Source organism: Blennius ocellaris (assembly GCF_963422515.1).
Source record: "Blennius ocellaris genome assembly, chromosome: 17".
Classification (NCBI taxonomy): Eukaryota; Metazoa; Chordata; class Actinopteri; order Blenniiformes; family Blenniidae; genus Blennius; species Blennius ocellaris.
Genome location: NC_137666.1, coordinates 2,576,371 through 2,601,866, shown reverse-complemented (window position 1 = coordinate 2,601,866; position 25,496 = coordinate 2,576,371). Strand labels below are relative to the sequence as shown.

Sequence of the window (25,496 nt, the reverse complement as noted above, 5' to 3'; positions counted from 1 at the left end):
GAGGGCACTGCGGGAGGGAGACCAGGGTGCAGGTTACACCACCGGGACAGGTCAGCAGTGCATCACAGAGCAAACAAAGAGGCAAGGAATAACACTGGTGGAAAAAAAAACAATCGAGAGAACATGCAAACTTCCATCTATTAAGATTCATCGTTATCAAACTGAGGCGGAAAAGATCCCAACCCCATCGGACATAGCGTCAACCTTGAATCTGGTGACGCATGTCTTAAGGTGTTGATGATGACTCTTCGGGAAAATTGTGAGTTTTTGTCAAAGGACTTCTCCGTGGCGGCCCGCTGAACTTTTGACACTTCACCACTATTTTTCTATATGCAATACGCCTATTTCCTGGACAATGCATGGGTGTCTTGTCTGGAAGTTATATGAACGTCAATGAAAAAAAAATGTAAAGTGCAACTCCATTAGGAATCAAATCCACATTAACATGCACAACATAACCATCTGAAATACATTAACAGGCATCAACAAACAAATAGTTCATATCAAACATGCATGACCATCAGAATTAGAAAAAGAACACAGTGCTGAATATTAATAATAAAGTTTATCGACATTATCTTCAGACAGAAGCCACCACAGACCTGGATCAGCTTCTGTTGCTGCTCCTCAGAGTCCCTCAGATTATTTTTTATTAGGAAATCTGAAATTTACGAGGTTGCCCTGTTTAAAATTAAGGAGCCGTCTGATTTAAAGATAGTTTCAAAACTCGTGCCCCCAACACTCGCAGGCCAGCAACTTTATGAAAGTGAAAGAGTGATGATTCACCCTCATGCACAAATAAAAATAAATAAAAATAGAAAAATGTTACATATTATCATGACAAAACTGAAAACAAACAAAAAGGAAATGCAGAGGAAACAACTGTATGTTACCAATATGTTAGAGACCCCCAAAATTTCACAAATTATGCTTTGGGGGGGGGGGGCTCCTGTCTCATTAAGGGGGTCTGAGCCCTCCCACCCTTGAATTAGCAGGAGTAACTGGGCCCTTGTTTACCTGAATCATACCCTTGTACAGTGACACAGCCCTTTTCACCCATGCAATGCTCTCCAACTCCAACTAAAGGGCTAAAAGACTTTTTTTTCGAAACTTGATAAAAGTTTTGCCCCGGAGGCTCCTCGACCTCACGTCAGTCTTTGACGCCCGAAGTTTCCGAAAGGGCAACGCTTGCTGAATAGCATTGTGATAAGCAGACATCAGCGCCAAGGAAAGCGCAAGCGCTGCAGAAACAATTCATTCATTTGAATTAGACGAGACATCTGAAGACATGAAGGGAAGCGTATGCCCTGGATGTGAACTGGAGGACACTGACCTTAAAATACCTGGATTCACATTCAAACAATTAACGGCTTCCTTTCGTGCACCGGGTTCCAACCTTCTCCTGTTAGAAAGATGTCAGCCTTCAGAACTTGTGCCCTTAATAGATCTCAAATATATGCACAGAAAAGTAGAATGATCTCAACCCCCCTCGGCAAAAACTAATTCACTAGGTAATTTGACTTTCTCTTTAATATATCTAAATGACATGATCACTGCAGTTACAACAAGTATTAGGACAGACTGGAGCTTTGGGACATATTGCCTGCTCCTGCTGGAAGTAGTCGTCAGAGGATGGTAGCTTGTACTCATAAAGAAAAGGGAGGCACAGTTGGTATGAAGGACAAGGATAAGAGGATCATGTTCTTGGAATAAAATTCAAACCTGCATATCCAAAATCTACATTTATACCATTCAACCCCCTGCATTTAGAGATGATCTGTACACATTGGTCAGAACAAGGGACTATGAATGTTCGGACTGAGGTACAAGCAGTCATATTACTCCACTTTGATTTATTGCATTGCATTTCACCAACCATCCCTTCTACACACTCCCTACAACGACGCACCGTCTAAATTCACTTGAATCACCTTAATTCCCTGATTTAATGCTCAGATTGGAACCGGCAGCATCTTCCACAAGCTGAAATGCTTTGCAGTGATTGGCTGAGAAGACAGTCGCGTTCAATGGGTGAACATAATGATGCGGATTATTACATTACAACCAACCAGAGGCTCACGAAGCTCCTGAAGCAGGCTGTCGTGACCAAGTAACGAGTAAGGAGACAGTCAAAGGTGCTTGAAACGCGTTTGGGGTCAGGTTGTCTCACATCAAATCCAATTTGTAGAGGAGGACACGAAGTTACGAGGTAAGTCTGTGACCTGAACACCACACGTGTGTTACACAATGACCGGGTAGCGTTTTTTAACCCGCGTGTTTCAATCGGAAGACGAACGACAAGAGTCGCCTGACACACAAAAAGTTAAAGGGAATAGTTTTAAGCGCTGGTGTCCTTACCAGGCTCGGCACCACACACCTCAGCTATCTGCCTTTGCACGCACACTCACCGGTTGTGTTTTGGTGTTGACCTCTTCGAGAATCCACGCCGTGCGCGCAGAGTATTATGGGTATTGTAGTTCTCCGTGGGATGATACTGAAAACGAGCGCTTGATGTCGGGTTACACATGTAGCGTCAAGTAAATATACCGCATTTGCGTTATTTTTAGATACGTTTCTAGTGCGTGTTGTGTTGTGCAGTAAACGCACACGATGACGGTCGTGCGTTATATTGGCTATTTAAACTACACTTCCGGGTTGGGGTTGTGACGTTTGACACATACGTCAGAGCTTACGTCAAAAATCACGCAACAATTTTCTAAAAGAGAAAAAAAAGAGCCGGAACTATCACAAAACTAATTCATTATCGAGTGAAATATTGTGTGGGATTCAAATCTCTTGTAGTTGTAGGAATGTGCGAAAAGTGAAAAAGCGGATGTTTCACATCAAGTATACATCAATGTCATTTAATTTCAGAGGCGACATGCAGCTCACCTTTGGGCCCAGTCAGTGAAGTTGTAATAAATTAACATTTGAATGATGATTACAAAAGTCTTTTCAGATAGAATAGTTATGTAGGAGGCCAATAGAAAGTCTCAAATACGTGTGTACAATTGGTGAATCAATAAAACCAAAAAATTCATGCAAGTTATTCATATTATTCCAGAACATGTGAGCCTTGTCCAGTAAAACCACAATGCTTCTGTTGATTTGTAAAATTACACCCATCAGTGTGAGTAAATCTACTTTCATCCGTCGTCAGCTGGGAACAGTTCCGTCGTCCCAAGATGAATGAATGTTTTGGTTAAACGTGACCCGAAAGACTCATTATAACACGATAATGGTGAACAAAAGACAGCGCAACCAGCTGTAAGGGACAAATGTTTATTGTAACCCTACAAAAGACACAGGGTGAGAAAGAAAAATACAAAACAAAATAAAATTATAGAAATGAAAAGGAAAAAAAAAAAAATCTCATTCTTGTACAAGTCTCAGGACTACCCATCATACACGGACCACAGTTTAATTATTCATATTTTTAATATAACATTTTGTCATAATGCTGTGTGTACATACAAAATATAGCAAACTAAATAAGGCAAATAAATAGAGGTACAATTTACAGGAAAATGGAACATTCCTCACTGGTTTCATCCTTTTTTTTTCCATCTCAAACATCAAGAATGGTGTACAAAATGCATTTTTTTTTCCAACTATACATCATTCGGTGGAGGATATTTATAATAATTTTTTTCCCCCCCCAACCATAATAATACTGACGTCCTTACAACTACACAACCTCTGATGCGACTTCACTCAGGTGCTACGAGTTGTGGTGCAACAGGCGTGTTCCATTTCACACGCAATTTTCTGTTAAAGGAGGGAGGAGAAGAAGAAGAAGAAGAAAAAAAACAATAACCACGTCACACTGTGTGCACCCATGTTTAGGCATGCAGGTCGACGCCAAGTGCATGGAACGACAAAAACATGGTGGTGACAGGCAATAAAAAAAAAAAAAAAAACGGTTTTCTTTCTTTGTTTTGTTTAAACGCAGCTTCGGGTGTCACCCCTTCAATTCCCACTTCTGCCTTTCAAACGACTGACTATTAATGCGTTTCCAGCGGCCCAGCCGGAGTCCCCAACGTCACTTACTCTCCACTCTCTTCACACACCATGTTTGCTTTATCTATTCTTATATTTATGGTGTATGCGTGTTTGTGTATGTGTATGTATATATATATATAATATATATATATATATATATATATATTGTAGCACCACGCTTTTGTTGCACCCCTGTCATTCCAGGAGGGACCTGAGCCCATGTAAATGGCGTTGAAAATGGAAATGTCCCATCATATATATATATATATATGATAAATAAAAGTGCATTGAACATGCTGCTAATGTCCTTTTTTTTCTTCTGATTTCCACCCTTACACTCCAATATCAGCCAGTCAATGGCCAAAAGAACACAATCAAACATGGGGGACGAGACAAACACGTGTCAATACTGTTGCAATGCTTCCTTCCCGCCCTCCCAGTCAAAACGTCTGCACTGCAACGCAGGCTACAGTTAGTTAGGAATCCCTGCAGGGAGTGGCGTACAAAAGGATCTGGTCAAGTCTGAGCAGAGGTTGGAAAGAAGAGTCACTTGAGACTTTTTTTTTTTTTTTTTTTTAGAATAAGCAATCGGGTATCATTTCTTTTGGGAGCATCCGTGATGGAGTTCTGGTGGAGAGAACCAGTTGTGTTGTAAAAATGGATTCAAAGTGCAGTACGCGATCTGAAGCCACGAGATGGCGCCATTAGTCTATTAAAACAGCAACCACTGCGCCTTCTTCCGGTTGTTGGAAAGCCACAAGCACTACAGCACAGTCACGGGGATGGTGCGTGTGTGGGAACAGGATCTGAGGCACTTAAAGGTGAACATTTATAAACTGGCTGAGAAACTGGCAGAATGAGGGACAAACCGGGAGATTCAGAATTGGTCATTTCAAGCATCGGATTGGAATTCAAGAACTTGCGATAAAATAGTTTTGGATGCTCGTGCTATTCGTCCATTTCCATGAGAATGGGCACAGCAACATCAGAGTTCCCCCCCTCACAAAAAAATAAACACTCAACTTGATCATTCAAGCAACTGGCACCAGTTGGTAAAATGTAACTGGATGCTAGTGAAGAACTGAGACGGCGGAGAGTGCGATTACTTGCCGGATAAAAGCTTGATCACAGAGAACCGATGGATTTTTGGAGCAAATCTTGTTAACAAACCCTTGTTTGACCCTCAAAGAATGGGCTTACGCAAGAGATTACGGCTCTGAAAGTGACCGATCCTCCTGCTACGATCCTGCACACGTCACACCCAGTCCTGCACTGTACTGTACTGCTGCAGTGGCTGGAATGACTGAAATGCATTAAGTCTATGATACCACGGTATTTCTATGTTTGTGTTCCAACCAGACCCGAAAGATTTCCCCTCATTATTAGATCGTTCTCTGTTGGGCTCATTCATCGTGGCAAATAAACTGTATGACATCCAATCTTAACAATAGTACTGGCAGGTTCATGATGCAGCCAATGGTTTAACTTGTATAAACACACCAAATTTTTCAGAAACATTCCATTAATACAGGCTTCAGCATGTGTTCCCCCCCCCCCCCCCCCTCAGAGGCTGTATATAAATACAGACAGCAATTCCCTCATAAAAAAAATGAATGTAAAGCTCCCTCTGGTGGCAGGTTATAGTTTAGTAAGAAATCACGAGCTTTGTGGGTGTGCAGATGAGCTGTTAATGTATGAGCGAGATACCAGTCAGCACTTTGCACGTGATTACAGCAGTAGAATCCAGGCTTATTCATAAATCCTACTATGGCAGTGCCATTGATACGCTCGGGGTTGATTGGTACTCCTCACGTCCAATAGTCACATTCAGACCTGGCGCTTGATGAATAGATTGAGGTAAAAGCAAAAAAAAATAAGAAAGAAAGGGGGGCAAGTCAATCAGCTGTACACCTGAGGGAGCCAAGGGGAATACATAACTTCAGATTTGCTATAATTCAGCACCACTTGAATCCTGGAGGAAACGTGTTGATGACTTTTTACATTTTACCATGAAATTATCACAGAATGACATGAAAACTGACGTTGTATTATTTCATTACATATAGCATTTCATATAACTTAATAAAACGTGATGCCATATCATGATTATACCGTTAAACTCTGTTATATTTCTCTTAACCGCGCTGTAATTTAAAACATCACCATGTTTGCCAGTATACTACGCCATTATGTGATGAGGTTGTGTGTAAATGTCTTTTGAGATGATTCTTTTATAATAACTTCTGCTCTGCTGTTGTTGTGGGAGCTCCCATAAGAAAAAGAGAGACGTGACGCCTGTATCCATATAGAGCCTCTGGTGAATTGTGAAGAGTTGCGTCATTAAAAACCTTTTTAAAAATCCAAACCTTGTCACAGAAGCCTTTTCCACACAGTGTGATATGGCTCGTACAGAGTGGCAGCAGAGCAGGGAGGGCTTTGTAAACTAACCGCAGATTGTGCCTTTAACTTTCATTTATGGCCATTTTTCTCTTTATTCTCTTTGTTATTTAAAAAAAAAAAAAAAAAAAAACTAAACAGGGAGGACTCTGTAGTTGGCTTGTTGACTTTTAAGTGTTTTTTTTTTCCTTCTTGTTTTTAGAAAAGCTACAGTGCAAACGAGACATACGGGTGTGAAAAGGGCGAGCATCTTTTTTTTTTCTCTTATTTTCTTTTTTTACATAAAGCGCAAAAATGTATAGAAATTCACTTCAACAGCAACGTGAACTTGCAACACCAACAAAAGGATGCATTGCGTGTACAAAATCCCAAAATGCCAAAACATTAAAAAAAAAAAACTAAAAAAAACCTCTACATCTTTGCAATTAGCTTGTCTGCATCTAAATATAAATATATATCAATGCCTAATTGCAGTAAGTTGTTTTTTTTGTTTTTTGTTGTATTAATACATTTACATGTGTTTTCTCTTTGCTTTGGCACTGCTTGATGCCAGAATGATGCTGAAACACACTCCAGAGCGTAGGTGAGGCTCGATCCCCCCCACGTGGCATAGTCATCGCTTTTCGTCGGGTGGATGGAGCCGAGAAGTCGCGGGGTTTTTCCTGCAGGTCGGGGATGTACGACTTCCCTGGGAATGCTGTGGGAGACGGAACAGGAGACCGTTGGGATGAATTGTCCTCTTTAAGAAGCTAAACTCCCGCACTGTGAATCCTTCTTCGCTCTTTCAGAAGCTACAAATCATTTCCGGGATTTACCGACTTTACGCCGAATCTTGGCAGTGAATGAAGTTCTTGAACATTCTGCAGCGGGGTGGAAACCTTATTTTTTTTTGTTTTGTTTTTGTTTGTTTGGACTATGAAGGTTCTATTGCTGAAGTCTGGCCAAAAAAAAAAAAAAGAGAGAGAGAGATCCTTCCAATCCGTTCGGTTGGCCTCACGTCTATGTACAATGTGACCGTGCAATCGCGGAGCACCAAAGGGAAAACTAGAAAGGAAAACAGTGGGGCGGTGGACAGTGGGAACCTCGAGCACAGTGTGAGGAAGGATATAGTCGATAAACGTTGGATAATGTGTCACAGTGGTCCGTCCATCCATCCGTCCGTCCGTCCGTCCGTCCACCCTTCGCCTTGTGCAAAGTCCAGGATGGACGAGTTGGAAAGAGCCTGACGAGACCATCCAGAGTAAAGCGTGGCGTCTTTCACTCGTCCAGTCCAGCCGTTATTTACATACTTTCCAAAGTGAGCCGTCGCCGATCTACCAAACCTCAGCACAAGGTGTTAAAGAGATCAACGCCGCGGCGGAATAATTAGGTGTCCGTTTTTTTGTTTGTTTTTTTTCCCCCTTCCCCACCTCCGACTTAGTAATTGACCTTGGTGACGGCCCGCTCCCTGCCGCCGCCCTCCACCAGCTGGTTGACGGAGCGCTTGCGGCCCCGCTTGAACTTGTTCAGGTCCTTGTCGAAGACCTCGCCGGAGCGCAGCGCCGAGACCAGGTCGTCGAACTCCCCGCTGACCTCGTCGGAGGCGCCGCCCTTCTTGGCCCGCCGTTCCCGTTCCCTCTGCTCCTTCAGCTGCACAAGGAGGGAAGAGGACCCCGGGGTTATAATCGCAAAAGACAAAAAAGATACGCCAAGTCGTCTCTCGTGGTTATCCCCCTCCCCCTCCCCCTCCCCCTCCCCACCGACTCACCATCGCTTCCATCCGCGCCCGCCTCTCCTCCTCGTCTTTGCGCCGCTGCATGTTCTCCAGGTCTTGCCGCGCCTCGCCGAACGACTGCAGGAAGGTGTCGAAGATCCCGAAGAACTCGTCGGGCTGCATCCGGCCTTCGTCCTCCCCAAAGTGCTTCAGAGATTTCGTAAACTGTGAGAACAAACGGACAAAAGTTTTAATCGTCCACAAACTCGGTACATTATCTCCAATAATATAAAGTTTTACAACCTAATGAAGCAGAAGAAAACCCCCACAATGCCAGAGAAGGAGACACCTTTGCAGTGGAAAGACAAACACCAGGATGCATAAACACTTTGTGGTATCATTTTACTGATGGATGCATTTTGGCTGCATGACAAGCACACAAACAAAAACAACTCAACCCTCACGTGGGAAAAACAACCACAGAGCTTGATTACACAAGCCCTCCATGTTTATTCGGATTCCTGGGGACTGTAATAATTACAGTCGGAAAAAAATAATCTGTGATGTAATATGGTATGTTGGCTGGGTGTGAGGAGGAAGATGAGCTGGGTGGATCAGAGGAAGGACTTTTTTTTTTTTTTTAATCCAGAACACATTGATCTAAGTGACATCTAATTATAATGCAATGATTCTTTACTGTACCAGTGCAGTATGCAATATTGATGTATTCCTTTTTTTGTCCATTCGAAGCACAAATTATATCCTGCCATTACTCTATTATATCAATTTTGTAAATATACTGCAGGACATTATAAGGACACGTTTGAGATTTCTGAACAGTTTTCTTTCCCCATGTATTTCATGCTTCCTGCACAAATCTTACATATTTTAACCTAAATGCTTTTGAACCTTAAACTAAACCAAACACATTTATTATTCTAGTCATGTCACCAAATGTTTATTATAACTCTCTAATATTCCATTAAATGTCAGAGGCTGGATGAAAGCCCACATCAAGCATATATATATTCCCTGGCTTCTCTGTAGTATTTATTTTGGTTGAGTTAGTGATTCATCGAAATTATTTAAATTATGGTCATTTACTCCAACAGTCATCTGTTTGTACAAAAGAAATGCTCGGTCTACAATATGGAAGAAAAATGAAATTCACCTTCGCATTTTCTATTCAACAAAAATATTATTTTTGGCATCCGAGTTAACTGGAAACTGTACAAATTAAATCTTCAGTCTGGATCTCTGATGTTAGTCGTGTCCGTGTGTAATGATGTAGTGACGTGACATTGGGTCTGTATTATTAATTACCTGTGCTTTGCACCCCCCCCCCCCCCCCCCCCACCCCGGGTTTTTATTGTGCATCACATAGGATAAAGGAACACGTGAGCCTGCATATGCATGTTTTCTCAAATTCATCTACCGCCATGCATGATTAATGTTCTAGAAAACTGCAGGAGAACACCCCCCCCCCCCCCCCCCCCCCCCCCCACACACACACACACACACACACAGGCAAACGAGGTAGCAGAGTGACTGCACGACTTGGACACCGTATGTCCACCCGGCTCCGTTCAAGCTGTTCAGAGCTCCGTGCCAACGCGGCGCCTACGGCCAAACCCACTCCACATTCCTACACACTCGGCTTCGTGCTGCAAGTGTACAGCCGAACGCACAGGCACCGGCCCGGCCAGCGTCCTCAGACCTAATATTACACGTCATATTTCATAGATTGGTCAGGGGCTGGTTATTTCCAGGGGCCCCGAGGGGTTTTACTAACACAGATCAGATATGAGCGCAGATTAGGGTTTTTGATGAATACGGCAAAGATGGTGACATTTGTAGGGATTGAATCTTCCTCTGACATGACTGTCCAGATTTTCAAATCATTTATTTATTTATTTTTTGTTCCATTCATCTTCTGTATCAGATTTACCCACATTATAGTGTTTGTAGGAGTTGAAGCTGAGAGAGGTCCATGATTCACCGAACAAACATGGTTTTGGAATGTTGAGGGGGAACATAGGTAGAACATAACATTTCAAATCGAAATCCTCTCACTGAGTGAGAAAGCTCACCACTCCAACACATTGATTCACCGTGTGTCATCTGTTACGCATTAGGACAGGCGTTTGCAACCTGTGGCTCTTTACCCCCTCTGGAGCATCTTCCCAACGCTTTCACAAAATTATACATAAATAAACAATGTATTTTATATTTATTTTATTTACACACCAGTCATTTTCAAAAGGACTCTTAAGTCTTGGCTAAAAGGGGCTTTGAACCAAAAAAAATAAAAAAATAAATATATATATATATATATACACACAAATAAAATGGGAAAACAAGAAAGAAAACCCACAAAAAGTGGAAAAAAGAAGCTTAAAAATAATGTCAAAAATGCTCAAAAAGAAGTGTGAAACCACTCAAATCTGCTACAAAAACACCTAAAATAAAATTTTTACCATCAGTTTTTATGTACGCATGCAGACTCCTGCTCTCGGACTTCCTTATTTTGTAATATTTAATAATAATAATACAATTTTATTTCTTACTCACCATATCACCGTAAATAAACTTCCAAGTTTTAAATCCTGAACATGTTGCAGAATCAACCCTTTTTTGTTTTTTTCTAACCACTGACTTGTAAATGCAGGCAATTCCCACTTTGGAGGTGCTGCGAAATGGTGCAAAGAATCAATACCGAGTCACAAAATGTGGATTTGTTGCAGTAGTTTAGTAGCAACAAATATCCGCTCCAGCCCGAGAACATACTGATAAATAGCAGGACTAAAACAATGACTTCAATGTGGATTTGGTGATCAGAAACACAGTCTGAATAGATAAAAATAGCATGAAGAAAGCGCACACTTAAAAAGAAAAAAAGAAAAATCACTCAATAATATAAATAGCCTTGCGTTGCTCGTGTGCGATGGCTGGTTGCTGGAATGTATTCGAGCCTCTACTATAATACATTGTGCAATATTATAACTGTTTGACAGAGACCTTTTCACCGAAGCTAGTATCTTGTACGTAGTGATAAAAAAAAAAAAGAAAAAAAGTTGCCTTGCTATTTTCTGAGGACTTCAAACCGGCCTTTCGTTGTGGTGTTGGTCACCATCATCCCTCTTTCTCTCTTTCCCTCTCTCTCTCTCTCCCTCCTGTAATTATGTGTCTGGTCAAATCTGTTTCCGCTCATCCCCTCTGGTCTGTGCTAAATGAGTAAACACAGGCACACAAGTACACCAGAGAGTGCGCACACACACACACAGACACACACACACACTGAAAAGGAGAAGCAGGCTGACTCAGTTTGACTCTCACAAACACACACACACACACACACACGCCTGTTTTCTGTCAGTGCCTGGTTATCCCAGATTGCCTCCCTGTGTTTCTGACAGAATATTTAATGCACCGTCGATTCTTCTGACAGAGTTTAAGCTAAAACTTCCAGCTTAATACGACTGTGAGGTCTGATCGTTGGTTTTGAACGGACCACTGGCCTGCTTAAAGAAATGTGTCACAGTCTACTTCAGAAACTTCTGGGCGACTTGATCCGTTTTCTCGTCCTACTGCCTAATGGGCTCACTGAAGACGTTCAATCTGTAGAAGCTGTATCCCCAATAAGAAGAGTAAGACAGACTAGTCTCACTTGACTAAACAGTATCAGTGTCAGGTGAAGGAGTTCTTCAGCTGTCATTAAGCTACGGAAAATACATGACATACAGGAAATGTTCGTCTATTATTATGGATGTTATGACAGATAACAGTGGGTTTACTTTTCCCTAGAGGATGTACATTATTATTAGGGATATGAACCAACTGAGTGACTGACCGACCAACCAACCAACTAACCAACCAACCAGTTAATCACACATACAACCAACCAACCAACCAACCAGTTAATCACACATACAACCAACCAACCAACCAACCAGTTAATCATGAAAGTAACCAACCAACCAACCAACCAGTTAATCATGAATGCAACCAACCAACCAACCAGTTAATCATGCATGCAACCAACCAACCAACTAGCCAACCAACCAACCAACTAGCCAACCAACCAACCAACCAACCAACCAACCAACCAACCAACTAGCCAACCAACCAACCAACCAACCAGCCAACCAACCAGTTAATCATGAATGCAACAAACCAACCAATCAGTTAATCACGCATGCAACCGACCACTTAATCATGAATGTAACCAACCAACCAACCAGTAAATCATGAAAGTAACCAAACAACCAACCAACCAGTTAATCACACATACAACCAACCAAGCAACCTGTTGACTAGCCAACTAGTTAACTCAGCAGATAATCACCTCAACAACCAAGGTCAAGGTGACTTTATTAGTGCTTGTGGGTAGATTGTTACTCATCAACAAACTGGTTAGTTATTCTATGACCCAATAACATTTCACTTTTAATTTCTTCTAATGGTCGAAGTCAAACGGCCTTTGAGGTAAAGAAAAGAGGTAAAGGAAAGTCAATCAGAGGTACTTGGCTGTTTGCTAGCTAGTTTGCTAGCTTGTGTTGTCTTTCTCATTCTCGGTTGATTGCGTTGACTTTTTGTGTATTCTCATTTCTGTATTCATTTTCTATTTTGATGACGACTCCCTGACCAATAACGGCACAAAAACACAAATGGATTCCTCAGCAGGCACACGGTGAGCGCACCGATTCTCGCCTCCCTGCCTTCTTTAGCCTTTTTTTTTTTTTTTATCAGTTTGAAAAGCAGCCGTTTTGTTCTTTGATATAAAAAGCAAATCTTGTCTTGACAGTGTGTGGGTGTGTGCTGTTAAATATAAGCCCATCCAATCTCTGTGGATAAAAAAAAAATCCCTTCCCTCCTCTGAAAAACCTCTGTCCCAATAACCCCGCTGACCTTGGGACAGCGCTAATCCTTTTTAATGTATGTGGTAGTGTCTCTTCAAGTGTGTGTGTTGGTGTGTGTGCACGTGCACACACACACACACATATTGTTGCCATGGTGATATATGGGCCCCAGCAGACTGCCTGCTCTGTTCAATCATCCCCTGCCTTCCTAAAGATGAAACATGTACTTCCATATTTGTATTCGGCTGGAAACCTGCCGGAGCGTCAGAGAGCCTCGACAGGCAGCGAGTCAATGTGTCAGACGTTACACTTAACAACCACACACACACACATGCACACACTCCGTGTGTGTGTGTAATGAGTCTGGGCCAGTGAACACAGGTTCTTTTGTTTTACAGGAGGAACTGCTGTCGTATTCCTCCCATCCTCTTCCTTCAACATCACAACCCTCCCTCCTTTTTTTTTTTTTTTTTTCCCAAACTAATCTCCCCCTTAAACAAATAATTAGGAAAAGGGGAGGCTCCGCTGCCTGTTTCCTTTGACTCCATTTCTTATTCTGCTGAACTTTTAGAGCAGAAGAGGCGTAACTGGTGGCAGCCGTCTTCATTCTTTATGACCACTGACCAAATTTTCCCCCAAAAACATGAAATTATTCAATAAGTTAATTTCAACCACATTGGAAACTGAAAGCAATTTATTATAATCACTGATTTAGTGAATTTAGTGAATTCTTTTCATTCAATAAATTACCATTATTGACATGATTCTACAACAAAATCAGTCAATTTCTACTTTAGATCATTGAAGCAATTTGGGTCAACATTCAGCATTAATGTGTTGATGCATTAGCGGTAAAGACTCTCGATTTCTCACTTGTGCCATGTATTGTCACGGTCTTATTGGCTTTGTTGCACGAGTGTTGAAGAAAAACATGAAGGCGTTAAATAAAACCTGCATTACGATAAATAATCCCATGCAATGGACTTTAGTGGCAAGATTCCCCTCTGAAAGGATGAATCCACTTTGCAATAAAAGAGCATTTTCCCCATTCTATCTAAATTCACGCACTAATAGGAAAGTTTGCCTTACCAGATGTTTGCCCAAGAACAGTTATGACATGGTTACACTGAACTAATCAACCATGCAACTGCTAGAATCTCCTTTTGAACAGCCTCCCAACACCACAGCCGAAATGTTATAATCTTAAACAGCTGCATCCCTGTCTTTATATCTTCAGCGTTTGATGGTTTTGTGTTTTTGAGAACGTTTTGCCAAAGACACTCCTAAAAATCAAGCAACATCCAGTAGTTTCCGCTCTGATTCCAGCAACTTCACTTTCGTTATACAAAATCCCCTCTGAAACCAAAACATATTGTTCACTTCAAAATCCAGAATTGCTAGTCAAAAACAGCCAAAGGCCTCTGAAATACAGTATGTATTGCCTATTTATAAGAGGTACTTTGAAAAAAAAAAGCCAGCAATCCTAATAAGAGCGTTGTGCATGTGATATCTGCACTAATGTTACAGCAGGTAGGACTTAAAAGCTTCCTATGCATTAGCATCGGGATGCTAAATGTGCAACAGGACACTGTAGGTCTGCAAATTAAATAACTTGCTCCCATAAATCTTTTCCATGCCGCCTCACTCTGGGATTCCCGCAGTCCCACAGACATCTTCGGCCGACATGCTTCCGACCATACATCAAGAGGCGAGCCAGCAGGGTTCAAAAGGTCGCGGTGGTTAAAAACTTTAAAAAAATGAAAACGCAAAGAGAGTACTGCAGGGGGAATTCGGGATGATCTTTCAACGCCGGGCTTCCCCTGCCTAATTCATCCCACTTCTGGACTGAGAGGGATGCGAGAATGTTTTATGGTTTCTCTCTTTAATATTCTGTAATTCTCTTCCTTCCCCAACCCCTTCAGTCTCGGTGACATGAGCGCTTGGCAGCGTGGACGATATGAATGCATTAAAGCCACCCATGTGGACGAGTGAATGTACAGTCGCATGTATGTTCCTGAGGAGTTAAAAGGTTTGCGGGGGGGGGGGGGGGGGGTGGGGTTACCTTGTCCTTGGCTTCACTCAGCTGGTCCTCCAGTTCAGAGAAGCTGAAGCCAGCCACGGTGATGAAGTCTCCAATCACGGCCGCGAACTTATCCCCACGTTCCCTCGTCCTGCTCTGCTGGTAGTGCAGCTCCTGGAGGAGGAGGAAGAAGAAGGGGGGGGGGGGGGGCGGGGGTGTAAAAACAGGCCTTTTCAGTCTTAAGCGTGGTCAGCGCGTGTCACAATCAGTGCGGATTTGCACTTAAGCACTTGTTCCGTGTGCAAAACGTGACCGGGCGCCGCTCCATGTCACAGAGCGCGGAGCGTTAGCAAGCGGTTAAATCCTTCGCCCGGCTCTCCGCGTCCCCGCGCCTGCTCGGAAACGTAATTACAGACGGGAGAAGAAACCGACGCCAACGCGTGACAACTCACCGCCTCCAGAGCCTTCAGGCCACTTTTGATGTTGTGCACTTCTTTTTCCAGCTCGGACAAACTGAGGAAAGAGAAAGAGAGAGCGAGACACAGAAATAAATTGACTTTGTCAGGATGTACGTTGATGGAAGTTTTAGGATTATAGGACTTTTCTTTGTGCTTCACTTAAAGTCTGAAATAAAGTTATTATCAACCGGTTATTAATCTTTATGTGCTGAACAGTGGAACAGGATCTGAGTCAGTAAGAGTATTATTTATAATATGAATAAAGATAAAACTCACTTGTTTATTCTGTGGTTCTTTGTGATGCTTTATTCATAAAGCCACATTTTTGGCTGTCTTAGTTTATTACTACTTTTTAACAAGGTATTTTAATGTTATTACTTCGAGCAACCTGGCAACAAATCATGACATTGCTTGTATATTAATATGCAGTGTCCCAAACAAACAAACAAACAATTTTCTTTCTATGACATTATGTATGTTCCTTAATTCAGTAATGGTGATGTGGACCAATATTTTGCACATTTAATGTTTTCCTTTTTACTTTAGGTACAAACACAAATATTTACAGTCAGTGCCTGTGTGTACACTGTTATTGTCTCGTTTGTTTTTTGGTTTACAACAAATAAAAATACAAGAAGCAAAATAGAAATAATAATAATAATGATACTACTAATAATACTACTAATAATAATGTATACATTGCAATCTGAAATTGTGCATGCATATCTTTCCTCGTGCTCTGAAAATCACAAAATGACAATTTCCTGTTTGAGTGGTACATAATGTATAAGTATTGACTGATAAAGTGTCCTTCCTGCTCAATATGTTCCACTGAGTTATGCAAGTGTCTTTGACCCAAACACGGCTGCTGTCGCCGCAGTTAAAACCTGCAGGAGTTCGGTCTGAACTCACTTGACTTTGGCTGCCTCCGGCACGCTGCCGAGGTCCTGCTGGATCTGCAGTGCGTCGGGGTAGTTCTTCTCGAAGATCATGATCAAGTAGTGCAACATGGTGATGTTCCTGTAAAAATCACGAAAAGACACAGAGCGTTTTTTTGTTTTGTTTTTATGTGTATGAATACGCAATGATTCAGCCTTTACATGTGCTTGCAAAATATTTCATTCATATTGTTTGGTTGTGCGCCTTTATGTTTAGTAACTGCAAAGATGTTGATAACACACGATATGAAGTATCTGTTAAAAGCTATGCTGAGGAAATTGGCGAAAAAATAGGTAAATATTGGAATAATGTTATATTAAAATCGTGATCTCTTCTGATCCAGTGGAGATGTGATGTGAAGAGAATGTTTTTAGTTTGTCTTCTGCATTATTTGTGCATATCTGCAGTCCTAATGTAGCACAGCTGCAACACTGCTGCTGGCTAAATGTTCTTATTGCTACACATGGTGCAAAAATGCAATCAACTACAACACATTTGCGTGAGATTAGAATTTTTCTTCATGAGACTGTTCAATTTTATTATTTAAAATAGATCCATGTTGCATCAATACAACAAAAAAAAAAAAACACAACTACAGGCACTTCCTTAGGAAATTGTCAATTTTGCCTGAACATACAGTATATTAAGCCAGGATTTTCCCTGCATTGTGCGTCTTCACACGAGTCGATGCTTCATCTGTGCATCAAAGCACCAACGTGAGAAATACACTAAGTGTGGTTTGCAGTGCATCTTTTAGTGCAAAAGAAAAATCTATACCTCTCAAAATCTGCTTTATGAAGCGACTTCAACAGAGTGACTTCTTATAAGAGACATTTTTCTTGTTGAATTTTGGATTAACTCAACAACAACACAGTTTCCGGACAGAATTCCAAAAACAAAAAATGTGGCTTTTTAATGCCACTTTTCTTTGTATTTAGTATTTTCTTCAACTAGTTTCTACTTTTTTAGTATTGGAATATCACTTGATGCCCACACAAAAACGTATTGATTTACAAAGAGTGCATCGGTGCGCCATATCCGCAGTCCCCTCCTTGTGGCCCACCTGTCTATGCTGGACTTGGTGTCGGCGATCTTGTTGAGGCTGGACACCTTGAACCCGTAGGCGTTGCCTCTCTGGCCTTTGTTCATGAAGTTTCCGAAGGCCAGCACCACCTCCAGGACCTGAGTCAGACGCTTGCTCCGCACCACCTCTTTGGAGGCGTTCAGGATGGCTGAAAACGGAGACGGAGGAGAGGACGCAGCTGCAGAGATCATACAAGTGGGTGACTGATGTGCGAGTGCATGCACTTTCCACCTTTTTAAAAAAACGTTTTTTAAATGTATTGCATAACGATCTGGCCTCTCCCTATCCCCTTCCATCATGTTTCCGAACTCAGACCCTGTCGATGCACATGAGATGAAACCTCAGCCGTCCAAAGGCGTCTCATCCTTTCCTTTGAATTTGCATGAGTGATCAATATTCCCCCACAACAACTGGGCAGCTATTTGAGGAAAGCCATCAAGTGTTTCCATCCATCCATAATAACCCGGCGGGGGGAGGGGGGAGGGGGGAATATTCCAAACACGCCCCCGCCCCCACCTCCGTCTCGTTTTCCTCCTGAGAACAGCCCCAGTCTGGCAGCGTTGCAGGTGGTTCCTCTTCTCCTCTCCTCTCCCCTCCGAGGAGGAAAACCTCAGCATGAATGTGAAAATCATTACGTGAATCTATGGTGTTATTGTTACTTTCTGCAGCGATGCAGCTTGGGAGTCGTTCCTCTTGTCGTCTCTCCGAGAAGCGCTGCCATTGAACACACTGGGTGGTCCGGGGGGGGTGGAGAAAATACAGTATGATCCAGAGGATATGACGAGGTAAAATGAATAATAAAAGGTGGTGGTGGGTGTGGGGGGGGGTTTAGAACTTGATCGCCGGCATGGATGAGCGCTGCGGTTTTGGGAGTGTTGTGACGGAGATATTGTGAAGGTTTGATTTGACATTTTGGCCGGCGGCGTGCTCATCAGAGCAAAGAGAAGCGTCCGGGGCCAGAGGAGAAACGTCATTGAGTCGGCTCTGGCGCAAACGGACGCCGTGACAGCTCAGTCGTCGACACACCCGGCGAGGAAGACTTTGAAGTGAAGCCGACAACTCTCCCAGCTTTTCCAAAACCGCCCTCCGCCGGTAACCCTCGGAAAAGCTGACGATCGCACAAAACAAAGATGCGTTTGTGAACACATCGGGCCGGGTTGAAGCGAATTAAACCCGACGACATTTTAAGCGCGCGACGTGGGGGAAGAAGAAGAAGAAAAAAAAACAAAACTCACTGGTATGAAAGCGGTTATGACCTCGGCCAAATTTAATCTTCCGCTCCATTTGTGTGTGAAAACAAGGTCCAGAGCGCAGCGCTTTAGGACAGGCCGGATCACATAAGCCGGGATAATATCTACTCATACGTGTGGCTTTCAAGGAGGAGCTGCTGCTGTTGTGCAATTGTTATTATTGTCAACAAATTCCATGAAAAACCAAAAACCAGCCCTTCTTTTCTCCACCCTGCCTGCAGCCCCATGACATGTATCTCTCGAAAAAGAACCAAACCTGCTTCTTCTTTTTTTTTTTTTTTTTTGGGTATGTGTGTGTATGTGCAGAAATGTTCTGGAAAAACTGGAATGTGCTCTAGAATATAAATTCAACATGCAAAGATGCATCAATCATTTAATCCTTTTTCACTGAATTAAACACAGTGCAAAGAAAATACAAGAGACGAACACTATGGGAAGTCGAGTTTTAAAAGTCAAATATTTTGCCATTATGGGCAAGTCTTTCTTGTTTTTTATGGTTTTATAATACTACTGGAATCCTTTCAGCTGGACTGTTTCACTATGGAGCAATGTTGATGGGAAAAAAAGCCACAGTATTGACTTCTATCAGAAACTTAGGGTTTTTTTTTTTTGTTTTTACCATTTCCACTACAGAGCAGTCTGTTTTTAATGTTTTGTCTCAGCACTTGTAATTTGACATCAGTCTCATGCTGATGTCACCATGAGGTTGACAGGAAGCTTCTGTAACAACACCAAGACACACAGTGAAATCGTTAATTCATGAGAAATTTTGATCCATTCTATCTGTTTCTGAACACAGGCAGCACTTTGTGCATGTAATTTGGCTCCAGTCTCATGCTACGGTTTCTAGGGCAGTGTCAAAACCTGGTACAAATAGAGATGCTTTTTTCTTTCTTTTTCTTTATTAAAGGTTGTCCTAAAAATGTACATACAAGTCACGTGAATATTTATTACTAAAAAAGTAACATATATTGTTTGGATAAATGAGTGATTAAGAAAAATAAGCTAATGTTATGTCAACAACTGGTCCAAACAGAACCTCAAAAATAATCTGAAACCTGATTATTTGGCAACTTTGGCCACTTTAAGCTTTTATAGAACCCCTGAGAATATTGTTAAAGTGTATTTCAACATCTCGTATTTACTTATGTCTGTGATACTCTTGAGTTAGTCTGTAAAAATACAATACATGCTATTTATAATAATATATATAATAAAATTCAAGTAGAAATGTAAGAAAGGAAGCCTTGAAATAGGCCAAAACATGAAAATGATGAGCCCTTTCATTTTAATCAACTCAAAACCGTTTGTTTTGAAACAAACAATGAAACATAGGAAGTGACCATATATGGCAACTTCCTCCAAAAAAGGGTTTATGGCATCTAACCCAACAAGTCTTCTGTAATGAGGACGATCGTCTCAGTGACTCTTGAGGAGCAGTGGCTATGGATTAAATTCTCTCTTACATGTGGGCAAACTGATTTTGTAAGCAAGTGTCTTCGTCTTCGTCCTTACCTTCAACTTTGGGCTTCGTTTCAGCTAATCGCTCTGCAAACTTCTTCTTGAAGAACAGGGCCTGCAGCCTCTGCTGGTAGTGGTCGATTCTGAAGAGGACAAAAAAAAAAAAAGAGATAGATTTGTCTTCTGGGGAGATCAAGTCACCCAACTTTTCATCTGCCCTTCTTCATCTTCCAACGAGTTCTCATTAACCCGGACTGATGACAAATTTGTTAAACTCAGGCCAAAGAAGGAATATTAAATCATCAGAGTAATCCCAGATGTATTCCTCCGGCCTGAAGGAGATGCAGTGAAAGGGAAAGGAAGTAGACAGGCTAATATTTCAGAAAAGGAAATAAAAAGGCTTAATTATCTTACACAAACAGTGCACAATTTGAAAAAGGTTGGGGGAAAAAAAAAAAAAAAAACGAGGCACTGATTTGAAAATGTCTCCACTGGTTGACGTGATTGCAGTCGTAAAAGAGCGATTTCCACTTCAGTCTCCTTCAAACTGATGAATCACTGGAGTACGAGGCTTGTTCTTGATGTGGCCTTCTCCACGCCGCTTCAAAAGACCGTTTCGTCTGTTTCACGCGACTGGCTGATCATCCAATTTGAATCGAAATGTGCATGTATTACCTCCGTTTGTGGGACATATTTATCATATAGCTTCAAAGCAACAGGAAAAAGCAAATAAGAAGAAGATATGAGGGGAAAAACAGTGTCCAAAAAACTATTTTGGGCAAAAAATTTTAAAAATAAAGTTGCAGGATGTGCATTAACCTCTTTTATTGACTATGGATCCATAGAGACTTTAATAATGCTAATTTATGACTGGAGAAACACGAGGGAGTGTCGACTCTGCTCACCTGCTCATTTCGAAGAGGAAGCGGTCGGCCCGGGCCATCCTCTCCAGCTCGTGCTTGTGCTCCTCCAACAGGTCGATGTCACTTTTCTCTGGTATAAACTTGAGCAGCTGCGAAGACAACGAAGGTTTCACGTCACAGAAAAACCAGACATATTGCATCGTTCAACCCTGGGGGAAACGGAGGAGGCACACGCTTCATTTGGAGTTCGGTAGCTCTGTGGTCAAGCGGAGATTGCTGCAAAAAACTTCTGAGTGGGTACCAGAAAACTCTTTAAAAGCCAATCGCAGTAAAGAAGCACAGCCATCATGGAAGAAATGGCTTATTTGAAAAGATATTGCCTGTGTTTTTAGACTTTATAAAAACATTTCGGACGAACACGAACAAGTCATTCTCTTGCATGTGTTTTCTAGCACTTGTGATTTGACACCAGCATCATATTGCCTGCTGATGCTGAGCTGAAGAATAATGAAGAAATACAAGATCAGCTCATCCATGGCACTTTTCTCACAATGTATCATAAATCAAATGTATCATTTTTAGGAGTAGAATAGAAGACAATGTTTTCTATGTATGATGTATAATAATATCTACAAACGTATGTAGAGGCAGCGGTTATTGCTTGTGAGTTTCACCATGACAATTAGAACATGTATAAAAAATATAATAATCTTCTAATCTGATATCGATCGGATTTTCATTTTCCCTCCCGATTCGGAGGCGAATGTTAATTAGCACATCCGACCTCCTTCAAGCTTGTTCGGAGCATCAGAACGTTAAACTCTCTCCGTCCCCATCGATCGACAATCGTGTTTCCACCACGCCGCATTCACACAAAGCACACAGTTCATACCTGCTCCAACATGTCTTTGGCCAGCTCCTCTCTCTCGTCCATCTCCAGGATGGCCCGCTTGATTTCTTCGTTGCTCATTTTCAACCTGCGAACGGAAAGGAGAACGGTGGGACCACATTGTGAGCGCGGCCATCTGCTTGCGTCCCATCCCGCGTTACGTGGTTATGATCAATAATGTGAATTTGAGGCCTTATTGACCAACTGCTGACCCCGTTCGGGACGCGTGTCCCCTCGGGGCCACTTCCTATTGACGTGCCGCCGTTCTGTCAGGCAAACACAAAAGGACTCAGGAAGCCTGTGTATTGACGTGATCGGAGGGGGTGGGGGGTAGTTCAGATTCATAATCACAGAGGGGGGTCGGGACCCCCTGCTGTCAGGAGACACGCAAATGGAAACTACATTGTTGAGTGGATCTTAAAGCGTGACAATGGATTGTGGTGGAGATGCAGCGAGACCGTCCGGGGGAAGCCACCAGACATCTTCTGGTTCATCATTAAACTCATTTTTTAACACCTTATTTAACATATTTAACATATTCAGTTTGTCCGTCGCAGCTTTATGTCATCATAATTATTATGTGAATAATGTCAGTGCTCTTCATAACAAGCGTCTTGCAACAAGCTTACGTCTCCTATTTGTTTCTGAGGTCATACTGTCAAGTGCTTATTTTATTTGGCATTTGTATGGTCATTTTATGAATGTAAAACACAAAGATTAAAAAAAAAAATGCTTATGAAAGCAAAATAAACTACAGAAATAAATAAGTACTGATTATTTGATACATTTTGACTAATATAATTGAAAGCTTTTTTTTTTATTGCCCTTCCTCGCTGCATGAAGCTCTAACTTCATACGCGATCAAAAAAAAAACCCAAAAGGGGACAAAAAATGCATAATGAATTGAAACAAAACGCAAAAAAAGAAAATAAACTGAGTGAAGTTAAAGTGAAACCTCACGAAACAAAGTGAAATTCAAACAAACGAGCACCACGAACTCAAACAAAACCAAATGTGAAAAAATGTTGTAACGTAAATGTAAACAAATCGAAACTAAACAAAGTGAAACAAACAAAAAATGCAATGATGTGCAACAAAACATGCAAAACTCGAAAGCCGAAATGAAATCAAACTGTATATTTTGCACATCTACATTTTGTACTTCTTTCTTCTCATTGGCCATCTTTTCCATAAAACCGGTTAATTTCAGGAATTATTAACATACAAACTCAACATTAAAATCAGAATTTAATTTTAAAAACAGACAGACCGTCAACATTTCATTATTTTTAAAGCTTTGATGTACATGAACATCCTCACTCTGATTCTTGTACAAATCAGTAATATTAATAAAGCAGGAGATTCAAGCTTATTCCCTCACTGCTGCTAAAACAGATATTTATTGCACTGACAGATGTCCTCACGTTTCCATTAAAAACTCATCAGTGGCGTGCGAGACGTCGGAGGCGCTCGCCAACCCCGAGTAAAAAGCCCTGACCCCTGACCTCTGACCGCACGGCAGAGGCGACCCCTTCAGGATAATAACACGTCAACGACTTTGAATTGAGTTCGGACGTCTTACTTGGAGAGCAGGATGACACAGTTCTGCGCACGTCTGCCGTCGATGACCGACAGCTCCTTCACCTTCCGCGTGCTGACGTAGATGTCGTCCATGGAGCCCGTCTCTTTCTGCACACAGAGAAACAAAAAACGATGAGGAGTCAGGTCAGGGGGCGGAGTTTAGAGGAGGGGCGGGGCCACTGAGGAGTCAAATGCCAGATTTGAAAAACACTACTAATTTGACAAAGCATTAAGAAAAGTGTTTGTTTGGGGAAACTGCATAAAACGCTTGCAACCAACTTACAAAATGTTCATTTGAAATTAAAATTATTTCTGTAAATGCATTACGGGAGCTCATAATAATGTGTTGGTTAAATGAAAACATTTTTTTTTTAAACATTCTGGGTAAACTACCTCATCGTGCATTCTGTACATGACGCAAACAGTAATAAAGGTTTTGTTTTTTTTGCCTTTTCGGTGCTAATTAAGTGGTTAAAGTCTTTGTTTAATCCCCAATCGGCCAAAGCCGTTCCAAACTGGTCCAGTTTCCTCACAAATATTGAGAGTCATGCATTGATTGGCAGCTCAGTCGAATTGTGAATAAAAAACATAAGACAGGACAAACTATGGAAAAAAAATGTCACAGTTATTCCACAGCCGCTTCTTTCTTTATGAGCAACAAATACAATGCAGACAGACCATAAAGCTCCAGGAACAGGAAACACGGTTGCGAAACTCCATTCAAGACAGTCTGATATTTTTTGCACGCTTCACACCCGCGGCGGCATTAAAATCCAAAAATGAAGGGAGAGAATAAATGTTTGAGAGAAGCGGTGGAGGACCGCGCGCTCTATTTACGGTGCCGGCCGGCTTCCCGAGCGCCTGAAGTCACACTCTTTGGATGACGTGTGTGAAACAGATGCTGCTCATAAAGAAAGTGTCGTTTTTCCGAGTGGGTTAACGGGACAACTCCCATTGACGGGAAGCGGCCGGGGCTGAGCCAGCGAGGGGGCTCGTTCCCTTCGCTGCAACACAAAGTCAGATTAACGTGGTGTTTAGAGAAATGCTGACCAATTTACTACTGAAGGTTTCAGGCCCCCGTTTACAGGACGACGCCTTCAAGTGAAAACAAGAAAACGTCTGTTGCATTATGTCATATATTCGTTCACTCAACAACTTTGCTCCGAGTCACTGAAAATGCAAGACGGTTCCCAAAGGGGGAATTTTTTTTAGAAATGCTCTGATTACGTCTCCATGGAAACAGCCGAAAATGAAACTTTTTGAAAAAAAAAAAATGCATATCCATGGAAACGCTCCGACTCTGTCTCCATGGAAATGGGGGGAAAAAATGCAACTATTTGAAAATGCTCTGACTCCGTCTCCATGGAAACGGGGGTACAAAACAACATTTTCCAAAAACGGTCCAACTCAGTCTACATGGAAATGGATAAAGTTAAACTTTTTGAACTGTCTACATAGAATTGAGGGGGAAACCAATTTTTTTTTAAAAAGCTCAACTTAGTCTCTAATAAAAAGGGGGGAAAAAATGCAATTTTTTGAAAATGCTTACACTCTGTCTTCCTTCGAAAGTTTAGGAAGGGTGACTTTCCAAAAACGGTCTGACTTGAACATGCTGTCAACGCAAAACTTTTCTGAACCTAAAACGCTAAAGTTTTTATTTGAACCATTGTCGTGTGTTTGGAAAAAAAAAACTCAACTGACACAACTTACCATGAAAACACAATTGTCTGAGCTCGGTTTAAACATATTAAAACTGCAGTTGTTGGCGGATCTAACTTCAAATGGGAACAACAGCACCAAAGACAAATGATCAAATCCCTCGGCTCTACGCTGAACGGTGGAGTCTGAATGCTGCAGTGCAGAGGAGGAGGAGACGGCAGAGCTTTCTTTAACTCACCTGTTTGAAGGATTGGTTAGTGAGCAGGTCCTGCGCAGGCAGTCGGAGAGTGCAGAGAGAGAGACACCCCAAAAAAATTGAAAACACATGCAAAGATTAGCAT

General features: G+C 41.8%; 1 protein-coding gene across 3 annotated transcripts in view; it reads right to left on the bottom strand.

Moving 5' to 3' along the window:
• Positions 1–5,560: 5,560 nt before the first annotated feature.
• daam2 (dishevelled associated activator of morphogenesis 2) overlaps positions 5,561–25,496 on the bottom strand; it is a 103,756-nt gene continuing 83,820 nt past the window's right edge. For all 3 annotated transcript variants that reach the window (XM_080512754.1, XM_080512756.1, XM_080512755.1), the window contains exons 16-26: positions 25,394–25,423; positions 23,498–23,604; positions 21,919–22,003; positions 21,069–21,175; positions 20,218–20,306; positions 17,432–17,600; positions 16,342–16,449; positions 15,424–15,484; positions 15,014–15,145; positions 8,147–8,317; positions 5,561–8,028 (exon numbers count right to left, since the gene is read on the bottom strand). In XM_080512754.1, coding sequence (XP_080368880.1) covers positions 7,816–8,028; positions 8,147–8,317; positions 15,014–15,145; positions 15,424–15,484; positions 16,342–16,449; positions 17,432–17,600; positions 20,218–20,306; positions 21,069–21,175; positions 21,919–22,003; positions 23,498–23,604; positions 25,394–25,423 — 1,272 coding nt within the window. In that variant the 3' untranslated portion in view covers positions 5,561–7,815. The remainder of the gene's footprint in view (positions 8,029–8,146; positions 8,318–15,013; positions 15,146–15,423; positions 15,485–16,341; positions 16,450–17,431; positions 17,601–20,217; positions 20,307–21,068; positions 21,176–21,918; positions 22,004–23,497; positions 23,605–25,393; positions 25,424–25,496) is intronic.